The sequence below is a fragment of the Lygodium microphyllum genome, chromosome 4 (assembly GCF_053477565.2).
Source record: "Lygodium microphyllum isolate KBCC chromosome 4, Lygodium_microphyllum_v1.1.10, whole genome shotgun sequence".
NCBI classification, from domain to species: Eukaryota; Viridiplantae; Streptophyta; class Polypodiopsida; order Schizaeales; family Lygodiaceae; genus Lygodium; species Lygodium microphyllum.
The window spans coordinates 144822106-144843668 of NC_141138.1; the positions used below are offsets into that span (position 1 = coordinate 144822106).

A 21563-nucleotide genomic window follows, 5' to 3' on the forward strand; every position below is an offset into this window, starting at 1 on the left:
CTTCCAAAAAATGACAAATATAAAACAAGAAGAAAAATCTTGAGGCCTGAATGAATATCCAATCAGGAGGGCTATAATCCCATACTTTCTCAAGACTCCTCATATCTGGTGAAAGAAATCATTGAGCCCAACATTGTAATATGATAACCATTGGACACTTGAGCCATCCACTCTTCTCAAGCACCACAAATCCTACCTCAATGTACAAAAGAAATCCCCAACAACTCTATCTCTCACTCAAGCCCAAAAGGAAGCTCTTGCATGAAAGATATACTCTGCTCTAGCTCTAGCTTCCTTCATGGCCTCTTATCTCTAACTGGGCTGTGTCTAATCTTTTTGCCACCTATCTGTCCCCTAGCCATCTCTCTCTGTTTTAAGTTTGAAGGGTTGCCTCTATCTCTCACTTGAGTCTAAAACAAATCTCTTACATGAAATATGCACTCTACTCTAGCTCTAGCTTCCTTCCCTATTTCTACCTTAGTTGTATATATCTTTGTGCCACCCATCTGTGCCCTGACCGAGCTCTTTTTTGTTTCTCATAGATGTCACTAAAATTAGAGAATAATCAGATGTACAAGAGGCCGTGTGGCTAGCATGTGAAAGCCATATTCACCATCAAGAAAAACAAAACCCAAAAGAAAAAAGATAGTATGAACCAGGGAACAGAAAATTTTTTAAAGCCTTTAAATAGTGACAATATCCAGCACCATCTCACATGAGTAGTGATTGAAGTCATGCAAATAATTTCTGACCTTGGAGCAGCCACACCGTGGATGACCACAACTGTTGATATCATAGAAGACACTTGCAACAACAATAAGTCTCTAACACAACTAATATGACCATGAATGCCAAAGGTAAGAGCCAAAGATAAAAGCAGTTTTAGTACACCAGATGTGCCAATGTCTAATCCAATAGAAGAAATGAAAAAATTGAGAATGTTGCAGCTGTAATGTGTCAATCCAGGGTAATCTTCCCGAGACCTATGCACGATTAGTAAGTCGTTGGGGTTTTACTAAAGTGCAAACCCTAGACATAATATCCCAAACCTGTCTAGCAACCAGGTAGGAAACCATATCACCAATAGGAAGGCCTCCAAATAACAACCTCTAGATAAAAACCTTGCCCTAATATAGATCTTTGACTTACGTAAGTGTAGCAATCTATCGCACCATTTTGTGCAACCATCCCTGCATGATCAGATCTTATTAGCCTTTTCAATAACCCACCTTTTATCATCTATCAAATTATGGTACATTGCATTTGCTAAAAACTTTGGAAAATCATTGAGGCAGGTGAAACTCCAATCTTGCCAAGGATCAAAACCCTCAAAATCAAGAAGAGAAATATAATGCCCAATTTTTTGCTCCAACCTAGACCACACCAGCTGATGATTTCTAGGCGTGTGGAAGTTTTGTTGGTTATATCTGCAATGGCAAATCTTGCAAGCATGCAGGACATCACCAATGGGTAGACCCCCAATAGGGACCCTCTCTCTCTTCTTTTTTTTCACATAACGAGTAGCTATATTATATCAAATCACATAAGAAATACAAAAGTCACAGCAAAGAACCAAATATTGCCTAGAGAGAAGACCCACATGCTGAATGAGATCTAACTACCACTGCAAAGGCCCTTGAGAATAGCAATTTATCCATGGACACCAAAGGTGGTAAAAAACAAATGCATTACGAGTGACCGAGTTCTGCCAACAGCCCCAGAATGTGAGAAAGTGGAACAAAATCTTTATATGTGGCTATGTTGCAGTGGGATATTTTGTCTTTGCAAAGGCCCGATCAAAGAGGCACAGCCTAGGCATTAATTAATTGATTAATGTCGGTCTAAGTTTCAATAATTGCTCAGGGATACTTGAAAGACAAATTGGCCTAGCCAGTTTAATTATTGGCTTGTGAAATTACTTTTCTAAGTACTATAATATTCTGAAAATTAATTTAATAAGCTAGATAATGCTGGAAAATGGGACTAGAAGGCTGTCACTTGGCAAAACTTGCCCATGCAAGTGGGAAAAACGTTTTTAAGGGCTGGTAGAACTCTATTCTAGCAATTGTGAGAGAGAATGAGGCTATTAGAGAGTAAGGAGAGGTTGATGATATGATTTGCAGCCACCAAGGATTAGTCTTACAGCAAGTGACAACAATTTGGAGCCTTCCAAGAGCAGATAACAACAGCCCAAGGTCTTTTTAGTGCAGGTGACAACATGTAGAAGTGGGCAGCAGTCTTTCTGGTGGTCCTAAGCTATAAGTGATAGGTTCCATGGCTGTTTGAGTAGGGTAGCAGCAATTTTTCAGTGTTTTTCATAATGAAACTTTAAATTTTCTCCCTCTATAGCATTCTTTCTTATCCCCTAGCCGTCTCTTAAGTTATCTTAGCATTTTCCAACAATTTAAGCCATCAGAGGAAGAGATTTCAGTCAATCTCTACTGTTGCAAACCCTAATTTACAGCAAAAATTAAGGTTTTGACACTTCTTGCCAGGGTTTAAAATAGGCATTATTTCTATTATAACTAACATTGTTTTTCTTATAGCGGCAGAATGGCCACTAGCAAGGCAAATCATCTTACATTCCGGCTATAGAAAAATATGGTTGATCATATTTTCTTTAGCGAGATTTTCTTGCCTATCCTTTACCGCTATACTTTAATTCCTGCCAAGATTACAGATCCAATTGTAAGGATTTATTCCAATCAATTACGATTTTGATAGATTTTTGCCTCGAGATACGTGCTCAGAATTGAGGACCTAGGACTTGAATTCTAGCAATTGAAATGGAGGAATTTTAGGGAGTTTCAAAAGGCTAGCAAACCAATATCAATTTGGGGCTAAATTTGTCTTTCAAGGAGATGAATGAAGGCCAATTCCCAAGCAAACCAAGGGATAAATTGGTTTGGAGGCTTACTGGTCAGTTTTGACACAACAAGAGGCACTTGAATTAGCGGAGGAGATCAGAGGATCTTAGTTGTACTCCTTCCATTTGCAATATAAGATAAAGAAATACTACAAGAAGCACCAATTTTGGGGCCAATAAGGTGTCCAATGTCTAAGATTAAAGTAGTAAAGTGTGGATTTTTAGTATGTGAATTTTATGCTTATTGTAATTAGTGGTAAATCAGGTTATTTACCACCCTATCCAAGGAGAAAGACTGGTTTCATGGTTCTATTGTTGGGATACCATCAATTCCCTTGAATTGGTGGACTTGAGGCACCTAATTGAAAGTTAGGAGCTTTGGTCTAGTGCTCAAATTGTATTCAGCTGAGCATTACAACAATAATGTCTTTAGATAGTGAGATGGGATCAAGTAGGGATGATACCTCTCAATATGAAAATGCACAAAGCGTCGAGGAAAATGTAGTGCCTAATCTTGGACGAGGCGCAAAACATGAACAACAAGCTAATAATGTTGGTTTAAATCAAAATGTGGCTCCTTCTAGGCCTTTAGAAGCTTATGACTAGCCAGAGAAAGAGAAATTTGATGACCATTTGAGAGATCAACTGATGACAACAGTTAAAATGTTTGTGTAATTGGCCAAAGGAGGGTAGTAAAAGCAAAAAGAGGAAATCATCTTCAAGAGGTTTGGGACAACAAGATGCACCAAAGGAAGAGCCAATACAACAGTATGATGTTCCAAACGTGGGTAGTAAGCACAAGCAAATGATGCTAGCGGGGCAATTGATACATAGCAAGGCCAACTTGAAAGTCCCAATCCAATGCTTTTTGGACAACAAGGCATGTATGCAATGATGGGGCAGCTAGGGTACTTTGGTGGTGGCACTAGTTTTCATGCTATGGTGGGTCAAAGACCGCATATGGAGATGCGTAACACAACTCCTTATGGTATGCAACAACCAATGCATCGCGTGCAAGGCCCAATTTATCCAAGTATAGCTAGTAATATACATAACCCCATGTATAGCAATATTTGCATGATGCTAGGGCACAAAGTGACAAGTTTGGCAATGCATATATGCAGCCCACTATGTTTGGGACTCATGGTATTAATGTTGGTCAAGCAAATGCTCCATATAGTGTTGGTCATGAGGAAAAATGCTGCTAGTAATGTATGCAATGTATGGAAAAATGTATCTTGGTATGGCTGGATGCAAAATTCCCATACACAATCACATTGCAATGTCCAAAGTATGCAAACAAGAATGTTTCCTAATGTATTTGGTACTCCTAGCATGTTAGGTACACATGAGAGGCTAGTCAACTGGATGCAATGTTGCATATTAGTTAAGTTGAAATTGCAACAATGTGAAAGTATAAAGCATCGCAATGCTTAAGAAAAAGAAATGCCTACAACCTAGTGGAGGCTTGAGGCAAGCAAAGTTAGAGGTAAAGTTTCCAAATGCTTCTTGGTGAAGCTTCAACATTATTTCACCAATAGATGCAAAGTGGATGGAAGAGGATGACTTGGTAGACCATCATCGGTTGTTGTAACTTTACTCAGATGCCTTGGTCAAGTTTAGCAAAGCAAGGGTCCAAAGCATTGCATGATGTTCAAGGGGGAGGTAGCATTTCCACTCCTCCAGTTGTGGACAGCTCTCGTATGTAGTGGATCTTGGATGTATTCAGAATACATCCAAGGTATTGTGATGATAGTATGTCTGCCATGGGGTCACTACTTACTGTACTAGTCATTGTGAAATGTATGTAGATGAGTATGAGTTTCACCCAGGCACTGAAACGATACTTTTGTATTGATTTATGATCAGTTTGGCATGAATTTTTGCCTCAGTTTGAGAAAAAATGCTGATCAGTTTCAACTCTACTTTTTATTAGTTTGAGAACCATTTATGGTCACTTTTGAAATCAGTTTTTGCATTAGTTACAATTGGTTTGTGATCAATTTGGGGTCACATTTAAAAAAGTTTGTGATCCGTTCTCAGATCAGCAAATGATTAGTTTATGATTTGATTATACATAGTTGTCAATGGTTTACAGTTGGTTTCATGGATATCAACATGTTAGTAAATGCCATTGATAATTTAAGCCATGATTTATGCCTAAAGTATGCATTACTGTGGTTTTGAAGTCAGAACAGTTGAGAAACATGAGTTATGGAGATGTATCCAATGGGCTTCTAGCAATAGTTTTGGCCTGTGTTTCAGATTTATATAATGTTATGCTGGTTGGAAATTTTCAGCAGGTTTGCGGCCATAGTTGCCTTTGTACGTCGTATGATACTAATCGTACCTTATAGTGACCCTCTTTTGCCATTGTGTTTGCTACATCTCCCTACGTTCCACCTGTACCTATATCCTGCGTGGCACTTTTGGGGGTGGGAACCCTTGGATACCTTAGGTCACCCCCTTTTCTAGCTATGCATCCCTTCCCCATCCCCCCTTGGATTCCATCTAGCTAGCAACCCTCTTAGACTATTGAGCCCTCTTTGATCTAGAACCCTAATTTTCTATAAATTGGCAGCTAGGCCTCCACTCTTCCCTTAATCTCGTTTTTGCAGATTTTAGGTGTTTCAACTTGCTGCCCATTACCCCGTTCGCGGAGGACATCTTAGCCAAAGTTGTCCATTGCTGTCTCTATCAGTTGGCGCTTGATTTCCAGCTCTCTTTACAGAGTTTGGAGCTGATTTCAGTCAAGCGACTGCTGTTCCTGTGCAGACCTGCTGCCGTATAGCCTGCCACGTCATCACAGTCTTGTTGCCTACGTTTTCAGCCTTTCTCTCTCTTGCAGGCTGCCTTGCCTGCGTTTTTAGTCTTTCTCTCACATGCTGCCTACGTTTTTAGTCTCTCTCTCTCTCCTGCAAGCTGTCCTGCCTACGTTTTTAGTCTCTCTTTCTCTCCTGCAGGCTGTCTTGCCTACGTTTTTAGTCTTTCTCTCACCTGCTGCCTATGCTTTATCTTTCTCTACTCACTGCTGTTTGCATCAGATTCAGCTTCTCACTGCTGCGTTTACTGGTATTCGACATCCGAAGGTTGCCTTGCTATGATTCCGGATCCGTTCGGAGTACGACACACTCTCCAGATCATTACCCCTGTCCTGATCCTTGAGATACATGAGTTCGAGATACGGTATTCATTCACTGCATAGTGTGTTTATTACATGAGCATCGTATTATTCAGTAGTTATATCACTTCGTTTATTCACTGTGTTCATTGTCTCTGAGTTACCCTAACCCTAACTGTGTTCTTTTATCAGTCTGTGCTTTGTCGTACGGTTTCTGTTTATGTTTCTATGTTAGGGCATTTCTTAATATGGTATCAGAGCCTGGTATTCTCCGAGAAACCTAGGCCATTGATCTGAAAGCTCTACACAAGAAGCAAGAACAACAGTAGGTTCAAATGACTTCGAACACAACAACACCGATTTAGTCTCCAAGACCAACTATGCCGAGAACCGAGCAAGAGTGGGCTGATCAGCTTGCTCCACAAAGTTTCGACATGGTGGATGACACTTCTGATTACATGGAAGAACAACTAGGCAAGCTGATCTCTGAAGAATATAAACAGATCATAGCTTATAGACAAAAGAAGATTGAGGAGCTTGATCAAAGGATTGCCCTTCAAGAAAATCTCCTAAATGAAGGTATGCATGAATTTCTTTCTTCAGATTTTACGTGTAAGTCTGATGATGTTGCAGGGCCATCGAAACCTCCATCAAGGATGGGCCCCCTGTTGGAAAACAAGACCCGGAGTAAGTTCATTTATTTCATCCACTTCCATCCACTCCGGTGCAAGGTATGTTAGATTCATCTTTTGTGCCTTCTTCTTTTACTTATTCTTTTTGCAATATTTTGATAGAGATCATGTGGAAAAAAGTATACAGTTTGTTGACTACGGAAAAGGTCCTCTTGAGGACCAATTCTTGTATGTTAACACACGTCGTGGGGATTATAAGAAAAAGCCAGGTACCTTTTCTTCTACCCTTCTTTTACGTCTACTTCACAAAATCAGAATGAATTTGGTGTTTCTTTTTCTTTATTGTATGGTGCACCATCATCTTCACATTTTCATTTCCAATCATTAAATGATAAAAATGAACAAAATGCATCTGCACCTCATACACCTCATTTTCAAAACCCACCCATTCTTGCTTCTCCACTTCCATTCACACCATTCACTTTTCCATTTCAGATACCTTATGTCGCACTGCACATCACATCAGGGGGTTATGGAAACATAGACACATCCTTTAGGACCTCATCCTTACTTGTGCTGGGTGGTGTTCCACCTACTTTACACACACTTTCAGGATCATTGCAACCTGGGTATCCCCCCCAGTCTCTCCCGAGTGTGGATCAGTTGACTCCACAATTTGCCTCCATGGCTTTCCGTAGTGGACCTTCTGGTCATACTGTTGTGCCCCAGCCTCACTTTGGACAAGGCTTTCGTGTCCTAGTGCCTTCACATACACCAACACCTTATGGAAACATTCATGTTCTAGTGTCTCCGCCTTAATCGGCACTCATTGGATACTCACAACCTACTTCTGCCTATCCATCTTTTCGCCCTCCTTCTTCATATTAGACACATCCACCTCCACCATCTTACCCTTCACAATCTTATCCTCCACATCCATCTTACCCTACCTACTCGACACCTCATAGTTCTAGCTCGTCTTTTGCTAAGTATGCACTTAATGACAAGACTCGTTTTAACGGGTCAAACTTTACTACTTGGTCGAACTTGATGAGACATGTCCTTGACTCCCAGAACCTATGGGATCTTGTATAGGGGTTGAAAACCCAACCCGATCCCGCACTTGTTCCATACAAGGTTGTCCGCTCATGGAAGGCTAGGAATGCCTTCGCTATTGTCGAGTTGATGCAGGGCTTAATGCCTGAGTTTCATTCTCAGCTTTAGCATTTTGACTTAGTGTTAGAGCGATGGGCTCACTTGACTGACTGCTATGCGGCCCGGGATAGGACCCGTCGTATTAATCTTGACCATGAGCTTCAGCTTTTCAAAATCACTGACCGGGATGACTTGAAAGTCAAGTTGACTGAGTTTTGGCGTCTCCTTGCTGAATTCTCCACTACGGGGACTCCTAAGTTCTCTGACGATCAGGTCACATTGTTCCTAAACAAACTCTCTCGGCATAATTTGTGGAAGGCATAATTTCAAAACCTACCATGCCTACATTCTATGAATTTGAGTGTCAGTTGTTGCGTTACGCACGATTGTTCGATCGGTTTCATATGAATTCCTCTTCAGAGGGGGCTCTTGTTACTCATTCTCAGAAAGGGCAATGAGAGAAGGGAAAACAAAACCAAACCTTCACCCAAAATCAAAATCAAAAGTAAAATCAATCCGGGGAATCACAAGGAACATCCCAATTTCTGAAACCTAGGTGGCATAATGTACCTTAAAAGAATAGGTATTGTCAATATTGTCAAAAGGCTGGCCATTTTGACGACGAGTGTCAATCAAAGGCAAGAGGTACAACACCAAAACCTAAGTCTCAGACCCTCACCCCTCAGTCAGGCAACCCCCTGTTGGGGAGGCATGGTGATGGCAAGGGGTAGTTTAAAGGTCAGACTCACACTGCCACTGCACAGCCATCTCAGTCGACAACGTTCTTAACTCCAGAGGGCTTGTTTGACTGGTCTGCAGAGGCCCACATCGTCTCCATAGAGACATCAGATGCGAGTCTCATTCATATCTGTGAGTTGTCTCCCGACGAGGTTACTGCAGAGGCCCACTCGACACAGCCAAGCACTTCAGCTCCTATTTGGATTGTGGACAGTGGAGCTACACATCACATGACTCCTATAGAGAACATCTTCCGTACCCGAGCCCCTGCAACTGGGCGGGTCCGCGTAGGAAACAACTCCTCGGTCAAGATTCAGGCACAAGGTTGCGTCAGTTTTGCCACTGATAAGGGTACGGATCTGGCTATGTTGGACAATGTATATCATGTCCCTCAGCTTGGGGTGAACTTGTTATCTGTTTAGTAGCTTTGCCGGTTGGGGTGAGCGGTTTTCTTTACAGCAACCACAGTCGAGATGCTTGACTCTTTGACTGGTTTAGTGATTGCGCGCGGTGAGGCACAGCCTAATGGCCTATACCACATGACACACTTTTTGACTGAGCCGACAGCCGAGGGCTCCGTGTTTCATAGCTTCCAGGCCTTAGCCATCTCTCAGGAGCCTACGAATAATGAGCATCTTTGGTATTTTCGCTTAGGGCATATTGGTTATGACTCTTTATGAGTTGTCATGCCATGAGCTGGTTGAGGGCCTTCCACGCTTGAAGCTCGCTTGAGATGTCTATAAAGCTTGTCAGCTCGGAAAGCTGAACCATACCCCATTTCCTCAGCAGTCCTCTCATAGAGCTAAGGCACCTCTTAGATTGATTCATGTTGATCTTTGTGGGCCGACATCCATTGCTGGCTTGAATGGCGCACTGTACTTCTTTTTGATAGTGGATGATCATTCTAGATACTTGTGGGTGTATTTCCTCAAGGATAAATCCGATGCTTTCACATACTTTTTTGCTTAGGTGCTGCTGGTTCATAGCCAGACTGGTCGTTGTGTCGGTTGCATGAGGAGTGATAGTGGTGGTGAGTTTAACTCCCACGAGTTCTCCGAGCTTCTACAGCAGCCTGGCATTTCTCGCTAGCTCACCTCTACCAACTCCCCTTCTATGAATGGAGTTGTCGAGCGTAGAAACCGGACAGTCATGGAAATGGCACGCTCTATGCTGTTCTCAGCAGAGCTTCCTAAGCACCTTTGGGTCGAGGTTGTTAACACTTCGGTATACATCCTTAACCGGTGCCCGACTGCGGCTCTCCTCAGAAGACCTCGTATGATGCATTCTTTGGCTCTCGGCATGTTATTTCCCATTTCAGAGTCTTCGTGTATCGTGCGTACACAGACACGCCTGACAACAAGATAGGAAATCTCACTCCCCGAGCTGATCTTCTTATTTTTGTGGGATATTCCTCTGAGGCGAAAGCCTATTGTTTGTTCGATCCTCGAACAAACAAGGTGATCGTTAGGTGGGATGTCGTCTTTGATGAGAGGGATATTGTGCAATTTTCTGCACCGGATTTCGATCCAATTCCTTCTTCCACATCATCGGAGATTGTGCCTACTGAGCCTGGTCTACTTCTTGCTCTTGACCTTCCCGTAGATTCTTTAGTTTCTAGGCTCCCTTTGTGAGACCCGTTACCTCGCTTTGGTACCAGCAGACCTTGCGGGATTCAGGGATCCTATCAACAGATTCCACTACGGAGGGACCTAGAAGATCTACCTGGCTTGCTCCTCAGTCATCATTTGCATTGTTGTTTATAGCTGATTACATAGTGCATTCTGAGCCGGATATATGGCAGGAGGCTCTTCAGCACCCTCAATGGCAAGAGGCCATGGAGAAGAAGCTCGAGAGTATTGACTGAAATGCGACTTGGACATTGGAAGATCGTTCGAGCCACAAGAAAGTCATCGAGACAAAGTGGATTTTTAGGACTAAGCTAAAAGCTGATGGGACTTTAGACAAGTACAAGGCTCGCCTTGTAGTGCAAGGGTTTCGACAAAAGCATAGCATTGATTATGAAGAGACCTTTGTCCCTATTGCACGGTTGACTTCCTTTCGGTTGCTACTTGCGCTAGCCACTCACCACAGTTGGCAGATACATTAAATGGATGTTAAGAGTGCCTTCCTAAATGGTTTTCTCAGGGAGGAGGTCTATGTGGAGCAGCCACCAGGCTTTTCTTCTAGCAACCCGAGGAATAAGGTATTCCGCTCGCATTAAGCTCTTTATGGGCTGAAGCAAGCGCCGCGGTCTTGGTTCCATAGGATGGATGAGTTCTTACAGACTCATGGATATCATTCTACCCCTTATGACCCGAACTTATATGTTTGATCTACTGCAGAGGGGGTTAGCTATATCCTGCTATACGTTGATGACTTACTCATCACATGTTCAAATTTTGCTACCATAGTAGAAATTAAGGCTAAGCTTCAAGCTACATTTGAAATGACAGACCTTGGTTTGTTGTCCTATTTTTTAGGGATGGAGGTAGTTCATTCTGGGGTTGTATTTTTGTCTCACAGTAGAAGTACGCACTTCAGCTCGTGGACCAGTACACTACGGATTAGACACGGCCAGTGGTCATGCCTCTTGATCCTACTGTCCACTTGTCGAAGAATACCCTAGGACAGCCCTTCGATGACCATACCTATCGCTCTATTGTAGGAAAACTTCTTTGGTTAATTCACACTAGGACAGATTTAGCTTACTCAGTTAGCATACTCAGTCAGTATTTCACAGCACCTAGGATGTCACATTGGACTGCATGTCTTCGTGTGTTGTGTTATTTGCGGTGTACTTTTTCTTATGGCCTGACATATGGTTCTGGTTTATGTTTGCAGGGGTACAATGATTCTAATTGGGCAGGAGATCTTGACACCTAGCTTTCCCATGGCAGCTACCTCTTTACCTTGGGCATGGCTCCCATTTCTTGGTCCAACCGTAAGTAGGAGAGGGTGGTGGCTTCCATGGCCGAGGCTGAGTACCAGGCTCTCTTTGATGGCACCACTGAGGCCATCTATCTGGGGAGTCTACTTGTGGCACTTCATTTACTATATGACTCTACCACAGTTGCCTATTGCGACAACCAGAGTGCCATTGCCCTTGCGGGCAATCTGATCATCACACCACGGACACGGTATGTGGGAGTCCACTTTTTCACTTTTTCAAAGAGCAGGTTGAGTTAGGCACTATTCCCCTAGATTTTGTGCCTTCATCAGATAATTTTGCAGACATTTTGACCAAAGCGGTCAACTAGCCGACTCTTCAGTACCTCCTACCCAGGATCGGCTTGGGTACACCCTCCCCTACTTCTTCAGCTTGACGGGGCGAGGGTGCTTCCTTCTTGCTTTCCCTTCCAGTTTGAGAGGGGGCGGCTTCTACTCTTGATAGTGATAGTGATGATGCTTACATTTTTTAGACATTACATTCATTTATTCTTTTGTATTGTATTATGGACATTTGTAACTTCATCCGCACTATCAGGATGGCATGATTGTAAAAGGGCACTTGGACAAGTGAACAATTCCCCTGCGAGGGCACTGTCCAAGTAGCACCGTTGCATAGCATATTGCATGAGCATGTCATCTTGCATCTCCCTTTGCATTATCCCATGCATTTGCATTCTATTCATGTGAACATGCATCTGTGAGCATTTATCCCTCTTCAGTCTTTTGGAGTGGTCGACTCTAGGATTCACCATATCCGTGGCATAACACACGGGGCAATTCTCCTAAAAGGTAGTTTCCCTATCCTTGCTTGCTTGCTTGTCTTGCTAAGCCCACCATCATATTTTTTACCTCTAAATATCTTCACCACATGATTTGCACACACACACACACACATTTATCATCCTTAGGCACTTATCCTAGTTAGTGTGAGGGATTGGCTTGCTAGTTTTGTGAATGACTTGGGTTTAAAACTCTCTTTATCCTTTCCTATTTGTTACTTAATCGGCCGCTTCCCCTATATTACTTATGTATTTTCAAAACACTTTTCAAAAAAATAAAAATAAAAAAAAATCAGTCCATTGTTGTCTCCATCCGCCTTTGTAGGACTTGGTAGGCCCTTGGGCAGCCGACGAGCACCCTTGGTCCGATGCCCTAGCCTCTCTGGGGTGATCACTTGGGCTCCCTTGGTAAGATAACCATTGCCTCTGTAGTCTTGGTAGGCCACTGGGCAGCCGACATGCACCCTTTGTTCAATGCCCTAGCTACTTTGGGATGGGACGCCTTGGGGTAAAACAAAATTTAGGCTGGCCTACTTTTCTAGCCCTATTTTGGGCCTGAGAGGAGGTGTTGTGCTAAGAAATGCACTTAGCCACTTAAACAGCCCCAAAACATGCTTATTTTAGCCAAAACCCTAAAATGGGGAGCGGATCGAGGGAGTTAAGTGGGAGAGGATCTAGAACGCTAATTTTCTATAAATTGGCAGCCAACCTTCCATTCTTCCCTTAATCTCGTTTTTGAAGATTTTAGGTGTTTCAGCTTGCTGCCCACACCCCGTTCGTGGAGAACATATCAGCCAAAGCTGTTCATTGCTGTCTCCATTAATTGGCGCCTGATTTCCAGCCCTCTTCACGCAGTTTGGAGCTGATTTCAGTCAGGCGACTGCTGTTCCTGTGCAGACTTGCTGCCATACAGCCTGCCACATCATCACAGTCCTGTTGCTTGCGTTGTCAGTCTTTCTCTCTCTTCCAGGCTGTCCTGCCTACGGTTTTAGTCTTTCTTTCACCTGTTGCCTATGTTTTTAGTCTTTCTCTCTCTTGCAAGCTGTCCTGCCTGCGTTTTTAGTCTCTCTCTCACTTGCTGCCTACGTTTTTAGTATTTCTCTCTCCTGCAAGCTGTTCTGCCTATGTATTTAGTCTTTCTCTCCTCACTGTGGTCTGCATCAGATCCAGCTTCTCACTGCTGCGTTTGTTGGTGTTCAACATCCGGAGGCTACCTTGCTGCGATTCGAGATTTGTTCGGAGTACAACAGACTCTCCAGCTCATTACCCCTGCTCTGATCCTTGAGATACAGGAGTTCGAGGTTCAGTATTCTTTCGCTGCATAGTGTGTTTGTTGCATGAGCATCGTATTATTCAGTAGTTATATCACTTCATTTATCCACTGTGTTCATTGTCTCTGAGTTACCCTAACCCTAACTGTGTTCTTTTATCAGTTTGTGCTTTGTCGTACGGTTTCTATTTATGTTTTTGTTTAGGGCATTTCTTAATAACCCTGCCTTCCACAGGAAGGAGAGGTCGCTGGACTTCTCTTGGGGATATAGGTGGCTAGGTGGAGTCCTGCTGGAGTGGTTGGACAGGTTTATGTGGGAGAGTGGGCAGGCTCTTGTGGAGGCTAGATTGGGAGCACCACGTTGTTCAATCATTGCCCGGTCCTCTTGATACTTGATCCCCCAGTATCTGCCCTAGACACATGATCCTGTCGAATCCCTGACTCAATCTATAGGAGGGAGGACGTGACAATACAGATAGAGTAGATTTAGACCAGGGAGTGGGGCAGGAGAGACTGGATCGCAGAGGAGGTTGCAGAGGTCCTAGCTGAGTCAAGTAGTATCTTCCAAGAGGCAGCCATACAAGCCAGGTAACAGAGCTGGGAGGAGGAGAGAGCACTCCGGCGAGACCTTGCAGCCACACAGAGATTATTACAGGAGGCACCAGGGGATCCCACCCTCCACGCAGAGGAGGTGCGCGCATGAGCAGCCATTGCTGGCCTAGAGAACAGGCACTCGGAGTTGTCTTTCCGCACCTTAGTAGCTTTGTGGGCGCGGAAGGGAGATACGATGTGCAAGGAGTTTTGCCAGGTGCACTAGCCTTGCTCCTCAGGAAAGCAGATACGCAGCATTCGAGATCAGCATGGGAAGACTCGTTCTAGCCCAGATGAGATGATGAAGATTGCCACTGACTACTACAGTCACCTGTTCTAGCAGGAGACAACCTCAGCTAGAGGGCAGCAAAGTAAAGATAGCACGTCTGGGATCACATCCCGTCCCTTGTCTCTCAAAGGAGATGGGGCGCTCCCTCCTAGCCCCCTTCACAGAGAAGGAACTAGAGGAGGCTTTTCATACACAGGACGGGCATAAATGCCCAAGAGAGGATGGCCTCTCTTAGGCCTTCTTCACTACCTATTGGGAAGTGGTGAAGGAACCCCTACTGATGGCCTTCCAAGAGATCTACACTTTAGGACAGATGCCAGGGAGTCTTTTGGTAGGCCTTATCAATCTTCTCTCCAAAGGGGAAGACTAGTTGGCTTTCCCAATGGAAACCGATCACATTATTGTCAATGGGCTATAAAACACTGGCAAAGATGATTGGTAGGCGACTACGCTCCGTGCTTCCAGACATTATCCATGACACACAGACATGCTTTGTCCAAGATAGGAGCATCTTGGACAATGTATTCACCTTCTTTGAGGCGACAGAGTGGGCTCAGCACAATGGGCAGAGACTGGCCGTACTACTCTCAGATTTTGAGAAAGCTTATGACAGGGTGGACTAGGACTTCCTAGAGGGCACCATGGTGAGGTTGGGTTTCCCTCAGGCTTGGATTCGCGGGGTCTCCGCACTTTACTGATCAGTCACCAGCAGGGTTCTCATAGGTGGTAGATGTGGGGAGGAGTTTCGACTGGAGAGATCGGTACAACAAGGTTGCCCCCTGGCCTCGTACCTGTTCCTACTCTTTGCAGAGGTGATATCCCATTTCCTTAGGTCACGTGTGAGTGGATTACGAGGCCTCCAACTTCCAATGAGAGAGGAGACTGAGTTGTTAGACTCAGTGTATGCAGATGATACAACACTCGACATAGAGGATGATGAGCTGATGCTGGAGAGAGTGAGGCTGAATCTTGAGGTTTGTGTCTTGCAACGGGAGCAAAAATCAACCAGCGAAAGTCGGTTGGTTTCCTTACAGATCTGGACTCTAGCACGAAGTGGGGTGTCCATCTGGGATTTAGATGGGTGAGTAGAGGACAAACCGTTCGGTACCAAGGGTTCCAGGTGGGACTCGACATCACTCCCGCCCAGCAGTTCCTTCCAGTGCTCGATTCTATTCGGAGGAAGCTGATCCATTCGAGCACTCCTCGCCTCTCAATAGCCGACCAAGCCCCAGTGGTTAACCAAGTCCTCCTAGCAACGGTCTGGTATATCACCTCGTGTTGGTGCTTTTCCTCATCCTGGGTAGTACAGCTTCGCTGTGCCTAGTGCGGAACTTCCTTTGGTCCAGGTTAGACAGCTCCAAGGATTCCAGGGCCAAGGTGGCGTAGGCGACTATCATACAACATCGGTCAGAGGGAGGGCTTGGGACCGAGACTTGGCGGGGAGTGGAGGCCATCCTTGAGGTGGATCTTCATGTCAGTCCAAATCACCCCCCAAGATCACCTTTCCTACCCAGATGGCTCCGCGTGTGGCAGGGCTTCCGTAAGGCCCTAATCCAGTGGGCTGGTTGGGAGGTTGGCCCAGCTCGTACCATCAGGACATGGCAGGAGGTGTACAGGATGGTGGATGAGGAGGTGCTGCAGCGAGTATCAGGCTGCCAGAGAGGAGTGGAGTTGAGAAGGGAGATAGACGCAGCAATGTCTCAAGAGTGGCTGGCTCCCCCGATATGAGAGCCAATAGAGCCCAGGGAGGTATGGGCCGCCAAGTTTTCAGCAAGCATCCCCCTAAAGGTGGTAGGTAGAGTGGGTGACGCTCCACCTGGTACCTTCTTCACCGTACACAGGAGGGGGGGCGTTTGGCTCTTGACAGAGGATATCAGGATGAGGGGATGGCTGTCCTTTCATGGAAGAGGATCTGGGTGATTGGCCTTCAGAGGAAGACATGGTGGCTAGACCCTTTTATCTTTTGGCAGGAGCTCAGGGAGTGGCGTCTTTGGATATGGAAGGGCAGGCCACACGATGAGCTGGAGTGGAATCTGGGAGAGTGGCTATGCCCGGCCACCGCGGTTGCCAAGAAGCCACCAAGGTTCTTGGAGTATGCCGCCAGGATTGGCAGACATGTACTGATGTAGGAGGATATGGATTGGCCGCCGTCACGTAGCAGGCACTGGGCGGAGCACAGCATCACAGAGCCTTTCCGACGGACCTTCTGGCACCGTCTATGGGATAGCTGGAGGCCGAGGAGGATATCGTATTTTTTATGACTGGTGGCACATGTAGGCTTGGAGGTGGGAAGCCGGCTTGCCCAGATGCAGGAGGGAGGTTGTAAGTGCTGCACGCAGCAACCTCTGGAAACCCCAAAGCATTGCTTCTGGTTGTGTGAGGCGGTGCAGCTCATGTGGAGAGGAGCATGCCGCATCCTTCACTGCATAGCCCCCAACCTTGGATGTATCTCATGGGGAGCTTTTTGCTAGCAAGCGGTCAGCCAAGGCCGTCACCTTCTGTATGAGGCCGGAATGCAGGACACTATATTCATCATCGAGGCAAGGGCGTGCGCAGTGGTCGGTTTAGAGGCTCTATCCATCCGCCAGGTGCTAGAGCCCAGAGCAGGCCCGAGCCTTACTGGTTGGCATATCTGGAAGGCACAGTGTCAGGAGGCTTTCAGCAGAGAGAGACTTTCAATACAGGCGACCTTAGCAGAGCTCTGGACCTCCATCATCCACTCCCTCTGCGGCCGATGGGATCAGGTGCAGGGCGAGTCCAGGGCTTGTCAGAAGCTCCGATGGCACTTCATCCACACTTGGGGTGACTAGGACCTGTTTTTCGTGATGCAGGCAGGCAGTCCCAGATGGTCATACACCCCCCCTCCATGGCTTCTTGCCCCCATCCCCCCCAGACCGCCTTGAGAGGCTTGTATACATGATGTAATTGTAACTTTCATCATCTCTGGCTAGTTTGTTGAGCAGGAGCACTTCTTTGTATTCAAGGTTTTTCTGAAGTAATATAATTAGCCACACTTTATTTGCAAAAATAAAAAAGGCTACCTATCCTGTGATGGCCTCCTCTCTGATTGTCTTATGTCTGAATCTACCTACAGTGCTCTCCAATCTCAGCAGTGCTGACCTCTTGAATATATAACTCCACATCTTGGACAAAGCGGTGGGGAAGAAGTCTGAGCCTGTGGAGGAGGGCAGAAATTCCTAACTACTCTCTAGATCCACCGGTGTGATCTCTGTTGTTGTCTCCTCTTCACCTCGGCCTTCCTCTATGGGTCCCTCTTGCTCCTGCAAAGGCATCACCAACCACTACCCACATCCTCGTACTAGCCCTCTGATCCCCTGTGAAGGTCATCACTTGGCTCTTTATGTATGTTAGGGCACAAAGCTGCTAAGTGACCATGCACTCTACAACTGCAGCACTATCTCAGGAGACCAGAGTCCTCCACTAACCGGAGCATCTCCATCTGTGAATAGTAATAATCAGGAGGCACTTGAGGGGACAATCACCCTCACTGGGAGCTTAAAACCAGTACAAAAACATGTATAGCACGACTGTGATAGTTACAATATCCCATTCCATCATAATGTATTACTGATGTTTGAGAGGAAGGGAGTGAAGTATTTATCAGAATTGAGAGGAAGCCTCCGAGATTGGTGAAGTTGTTCCTTTGGATCCAGCTATCAAGCAACACAACTGCAGCATGAAAATGGAGGGATCTTTGCCTGAGGACCTACCCTGCCAACTGGAAGCTTTTGAACTTCATGTTAAATACCCCTTTTTCCTAGTGTAATATGCTAGTTGAGCATCCAACCAGAAGTGACTGCAGTGTGTCTCTGAGTAGCCTAAGAAGTCAATCTCCAAACACCCTGCAAGCCAGTGAGGGCCCCTCTTAGAGGAACTGTATCTCTAAGTAGGATCCCTGATTGTTAGATAAATTCCTCGGCCAAACTGCAGTCTGCATGAGCAGCAGCCTTTGCTGTCTTGGTTGTGAGTTTTGACCCATATAACTACATTAGGCCTATTGTTTACAGTAAATAAGTGTACATTGATTTACTCGATAATCTTCTCTCCAAAGTTTAAAGTTGAGGGTCCATCTTAGATCAAAGCAAAGATTAAACATATCTGCTCTTTACATTAGATAACCTTCCAGCCCTCAAAACCAGACCTTTGTGCTTCCTTAACAGGTAGAAGGCAATGAAAAGGTAGACTGCAAAGGACAATCATAACCTCTGCATGCTTACCTCAGAAGCAGTCCACCGCTTGACTGGATCAAGATTGAGCAAGCCTTTAAGAAAATCAATAAAAACCAATCGCTCATTGTTTTCTGCAACCATAATGACACAAGTGTTGTCACAAAACCTTCACTGTTTAAATTTTAAAATAGCAAAACTGATCACAAGAATGCTTTAAAAATATGAACCTTTGTCTATTTCTTCTATGCTCTTCAGCTTCTTCATGGGATAGTTCATGATTATTTGTTCCAGATTCCAATCTGCAAAGAAATAATGCTTTCCTAGAATTGCCTTTTTTTGGTTCACCTGGAACAAAATCTCTTATATTTAACTAGCCCTTAAGAATAGTGCAAGAGTTACATCTGGGTATTTAGCATAAGGAATCACTCACTGAGTCATATTCCTCTTGCGTAAGAAACTGAAAGACAAAGCGATTTCCTGAAAATTTGTTACATTGTGTAGGTACTTTCATGAGCTTAAAGTACTTCTCTGACTTCTTTGCATTACATAGTATATCCTCAGGTGGTGTATCTCTGTAGAACCAGTAGAAATCAGGTGCTATACTAATTATTTTATAAATACCCCAACTTCCCTTCGCTATTCTTTAATGAGGATGTTTCATATTCTCCATTAATATAAAACAACAAAACTTCCAAAGTTGCATCAATGCACATAATCAAAAGCTCCAAGATCCCGTAAAAGGAAAACGGAAAACATGGAAGTAGTAAGTTCTTCCTAAGAGCGTTCTTGCAAATCTTTTATTGCCATTGATTACAAGACATGAATAAATGCAATATTCTGGTAACTGTCTATTAGATTGCAAACTATTGATAATTGGTCGAAAGCAATATATATCATCACTTCAATCAGGACTGGTCTGTTGATACTAGTGAAGACAATTTTAATCACATGGGAAAGATATTGAACATGACATACAAGCACTCATGCAATGTCTATAATCTAAACCACTACTCCGTCTATATGGTGAAGACAGCAAGAGATTTCCCATTAACAATGCTGAGGCATCTACAAAGAATCCCCACACATTGATTTCCATACCACCAGCCCACACCACCCAGTGTGTGGTTGAGATGAAGAGGCTGGAGTCCAAGTGTGTGATCACACAAGGTGTGTCATAAGAGAGCCCATGAATCCTTTGCACTCATGAATTGCCTTAGCCTTTCAGCCGTGTTCATATAGCCTTAGCTCCACATGTACATTTCTATGTTGGCATCTTTTTCCTTTTCTTTTTCAGAGAAAAGTAAAAATTCTATTAACACACTTCAGAACAAAGTGTCCCAAGGCAAAAAATCAAGTACAAAGCAGCCCTCTGAGGGATTTCCATATCAACAATTATGTAACAAGGGGAAGGCTATTACAAAGGTTGAGTGAATAGCCAGTTGGGAGGTCTATAGTGCCAAACCATGTGTGTGTGGAAGAGGAAAAAAGTGCTAGAATCCCATGTCCTGAGAAAAGCGTCTCTCCTCTTCCTTATAGTCCCTGAACTGCCCTGTATTCTCTCCCATCTCTGAGGTAGAGTATGCACAATCTCTGTCCAGATCCTGGAGAAAGTCCCTGCAGTAGATATGTCCAAAAAATCAATAGCCTGGCTACATCTGGCTGTCCATATGTACCAAGCAATAATGCTAGCTATGAGCTCCCATTTGTGACAATGCCCTTGAGTCCATATTGTCTGTGAGAAATTTGGCATGAAAGTCGTGCTCACAAGCTGCCCCAATATGAGATAAGTCTGATACCCCTATATATACTCATACTCGCAAGCTAGGCCTCTGTCAGGACCCATGCAACTATCCCCCACGTAGCAATCATAGATTTTGTAGTGCCATGGAACACCATCCTAACGGCTCTCCTCCAAACCTCCTGAGCCCGTGGGCAATCCCATATGCAATGCCTCTGAGTCTCCTCATGCTCCCCACATCTAGTGCAAGGGATAGGGTCTCTACCATAGCCAAGCCATGTACCAACTACTAAAATCCTGTGTGCTAGTAACCAAAGAAAGAGTGAAATCTTTCTTGGTCTAAAGCTGTCCTCCAATCTCCTCTAGAAGTCTGCAAGGGAAGGCTGTGATATACCCTGGATAGTCCAATGCTCATCGCACCACTATGATCCTGCTCATCTATATTCTCCTCCCCAACCTAGTGGTATAGCCAAAGAAGGGCACATCCTGAGGCATCTCTACAAATGGATCTGTCCATACCCACTCCCCAAGATCCCATTGAAGTCTCTGTAGCAGCCTCCTCCTATATGCCCAATGTCTCAATCTATCTTCCATATAGGTTTTGGGTCTAAGTACCGAGTCTTATCACAATGAGCCACAACTCTAATCCTTTGTCGAAAGCATCTTGTGAACTCTAATTTATCCAAATTCTCTCGCCTAAGTCTACCATCCATCTCTACTGAAAAAGTAAAAACACTATCTCCATTGGTGGCTACCACTGCAAGAAGGATCTCCCTTCTAGCAAAGAGCCCTATCCATGTTTGATCTGCTACACTGTCATTCATCCATTCAAGGGGTACCACCCCCCTGATGCTCTCCATTATGACTTTGGCCCCCTTGATACCTTGAGGTCTCTATCTCTATATATGGGCTGGCAGCTCTAGAAAGGCAAACGACTCCCCCATTGTAGAAGCTACCTATGCAAAGAACCTTCCCCAAGATAGGAGGGTCCTCTCTCCAATGGTGTGGCCACTCTCTATCTTGAGTAGAGATTAAAAAGAAGTGGCTGCCTCAACTTCTCTTCAACACTTGTTGGGTCAATCTGATGAAGTCCTGTAAATACTAATCTCCATGCCCGTATAATAGATGCAGCAAATTTGACCTCAAAACTGCTCCCAAGCCCTATAGTTTGGATATGCTGAAATAGCCACTGTGTGCTAGGCTGCCACATTCCTCCATAAGCAAGGGCAATGATCTCTAATCTCC

The 21563-nt window shown here is 44.6% G+C and overlaps 1 protein-coding gene across 2 annotated transcripts in view; it reads right to left on the bottom strand.

Annotated features, from left to right (window-relative positions):
- Positions 1-21563, bottom strand: part of LOC148037727 (dual specificity protein kinase YAK1 homolog) — a 162404-nt gene that overhangs the window by 38758 nt on the left and 102083 nt on the right. For both annotated transcript variants that reach the window (XM_087676682.1, XM_087676683.1), the window contains 3 exons: positions 19011-19152; positions 18808-18925; positions 18629-18711 (listed from right to left, as the gene is read on the bottom strand). In XM_087676682.1, coding sequence (XP_087532808.1) covers positions 18629-18711; positions 18808-18925; positions 19011-19152 — 343 coding nt within the window. The remainder of the gene's footprint in view (positions 1-18628; positions 18712-18807; positions 18926-19010; positions 19153-21563) is intronic.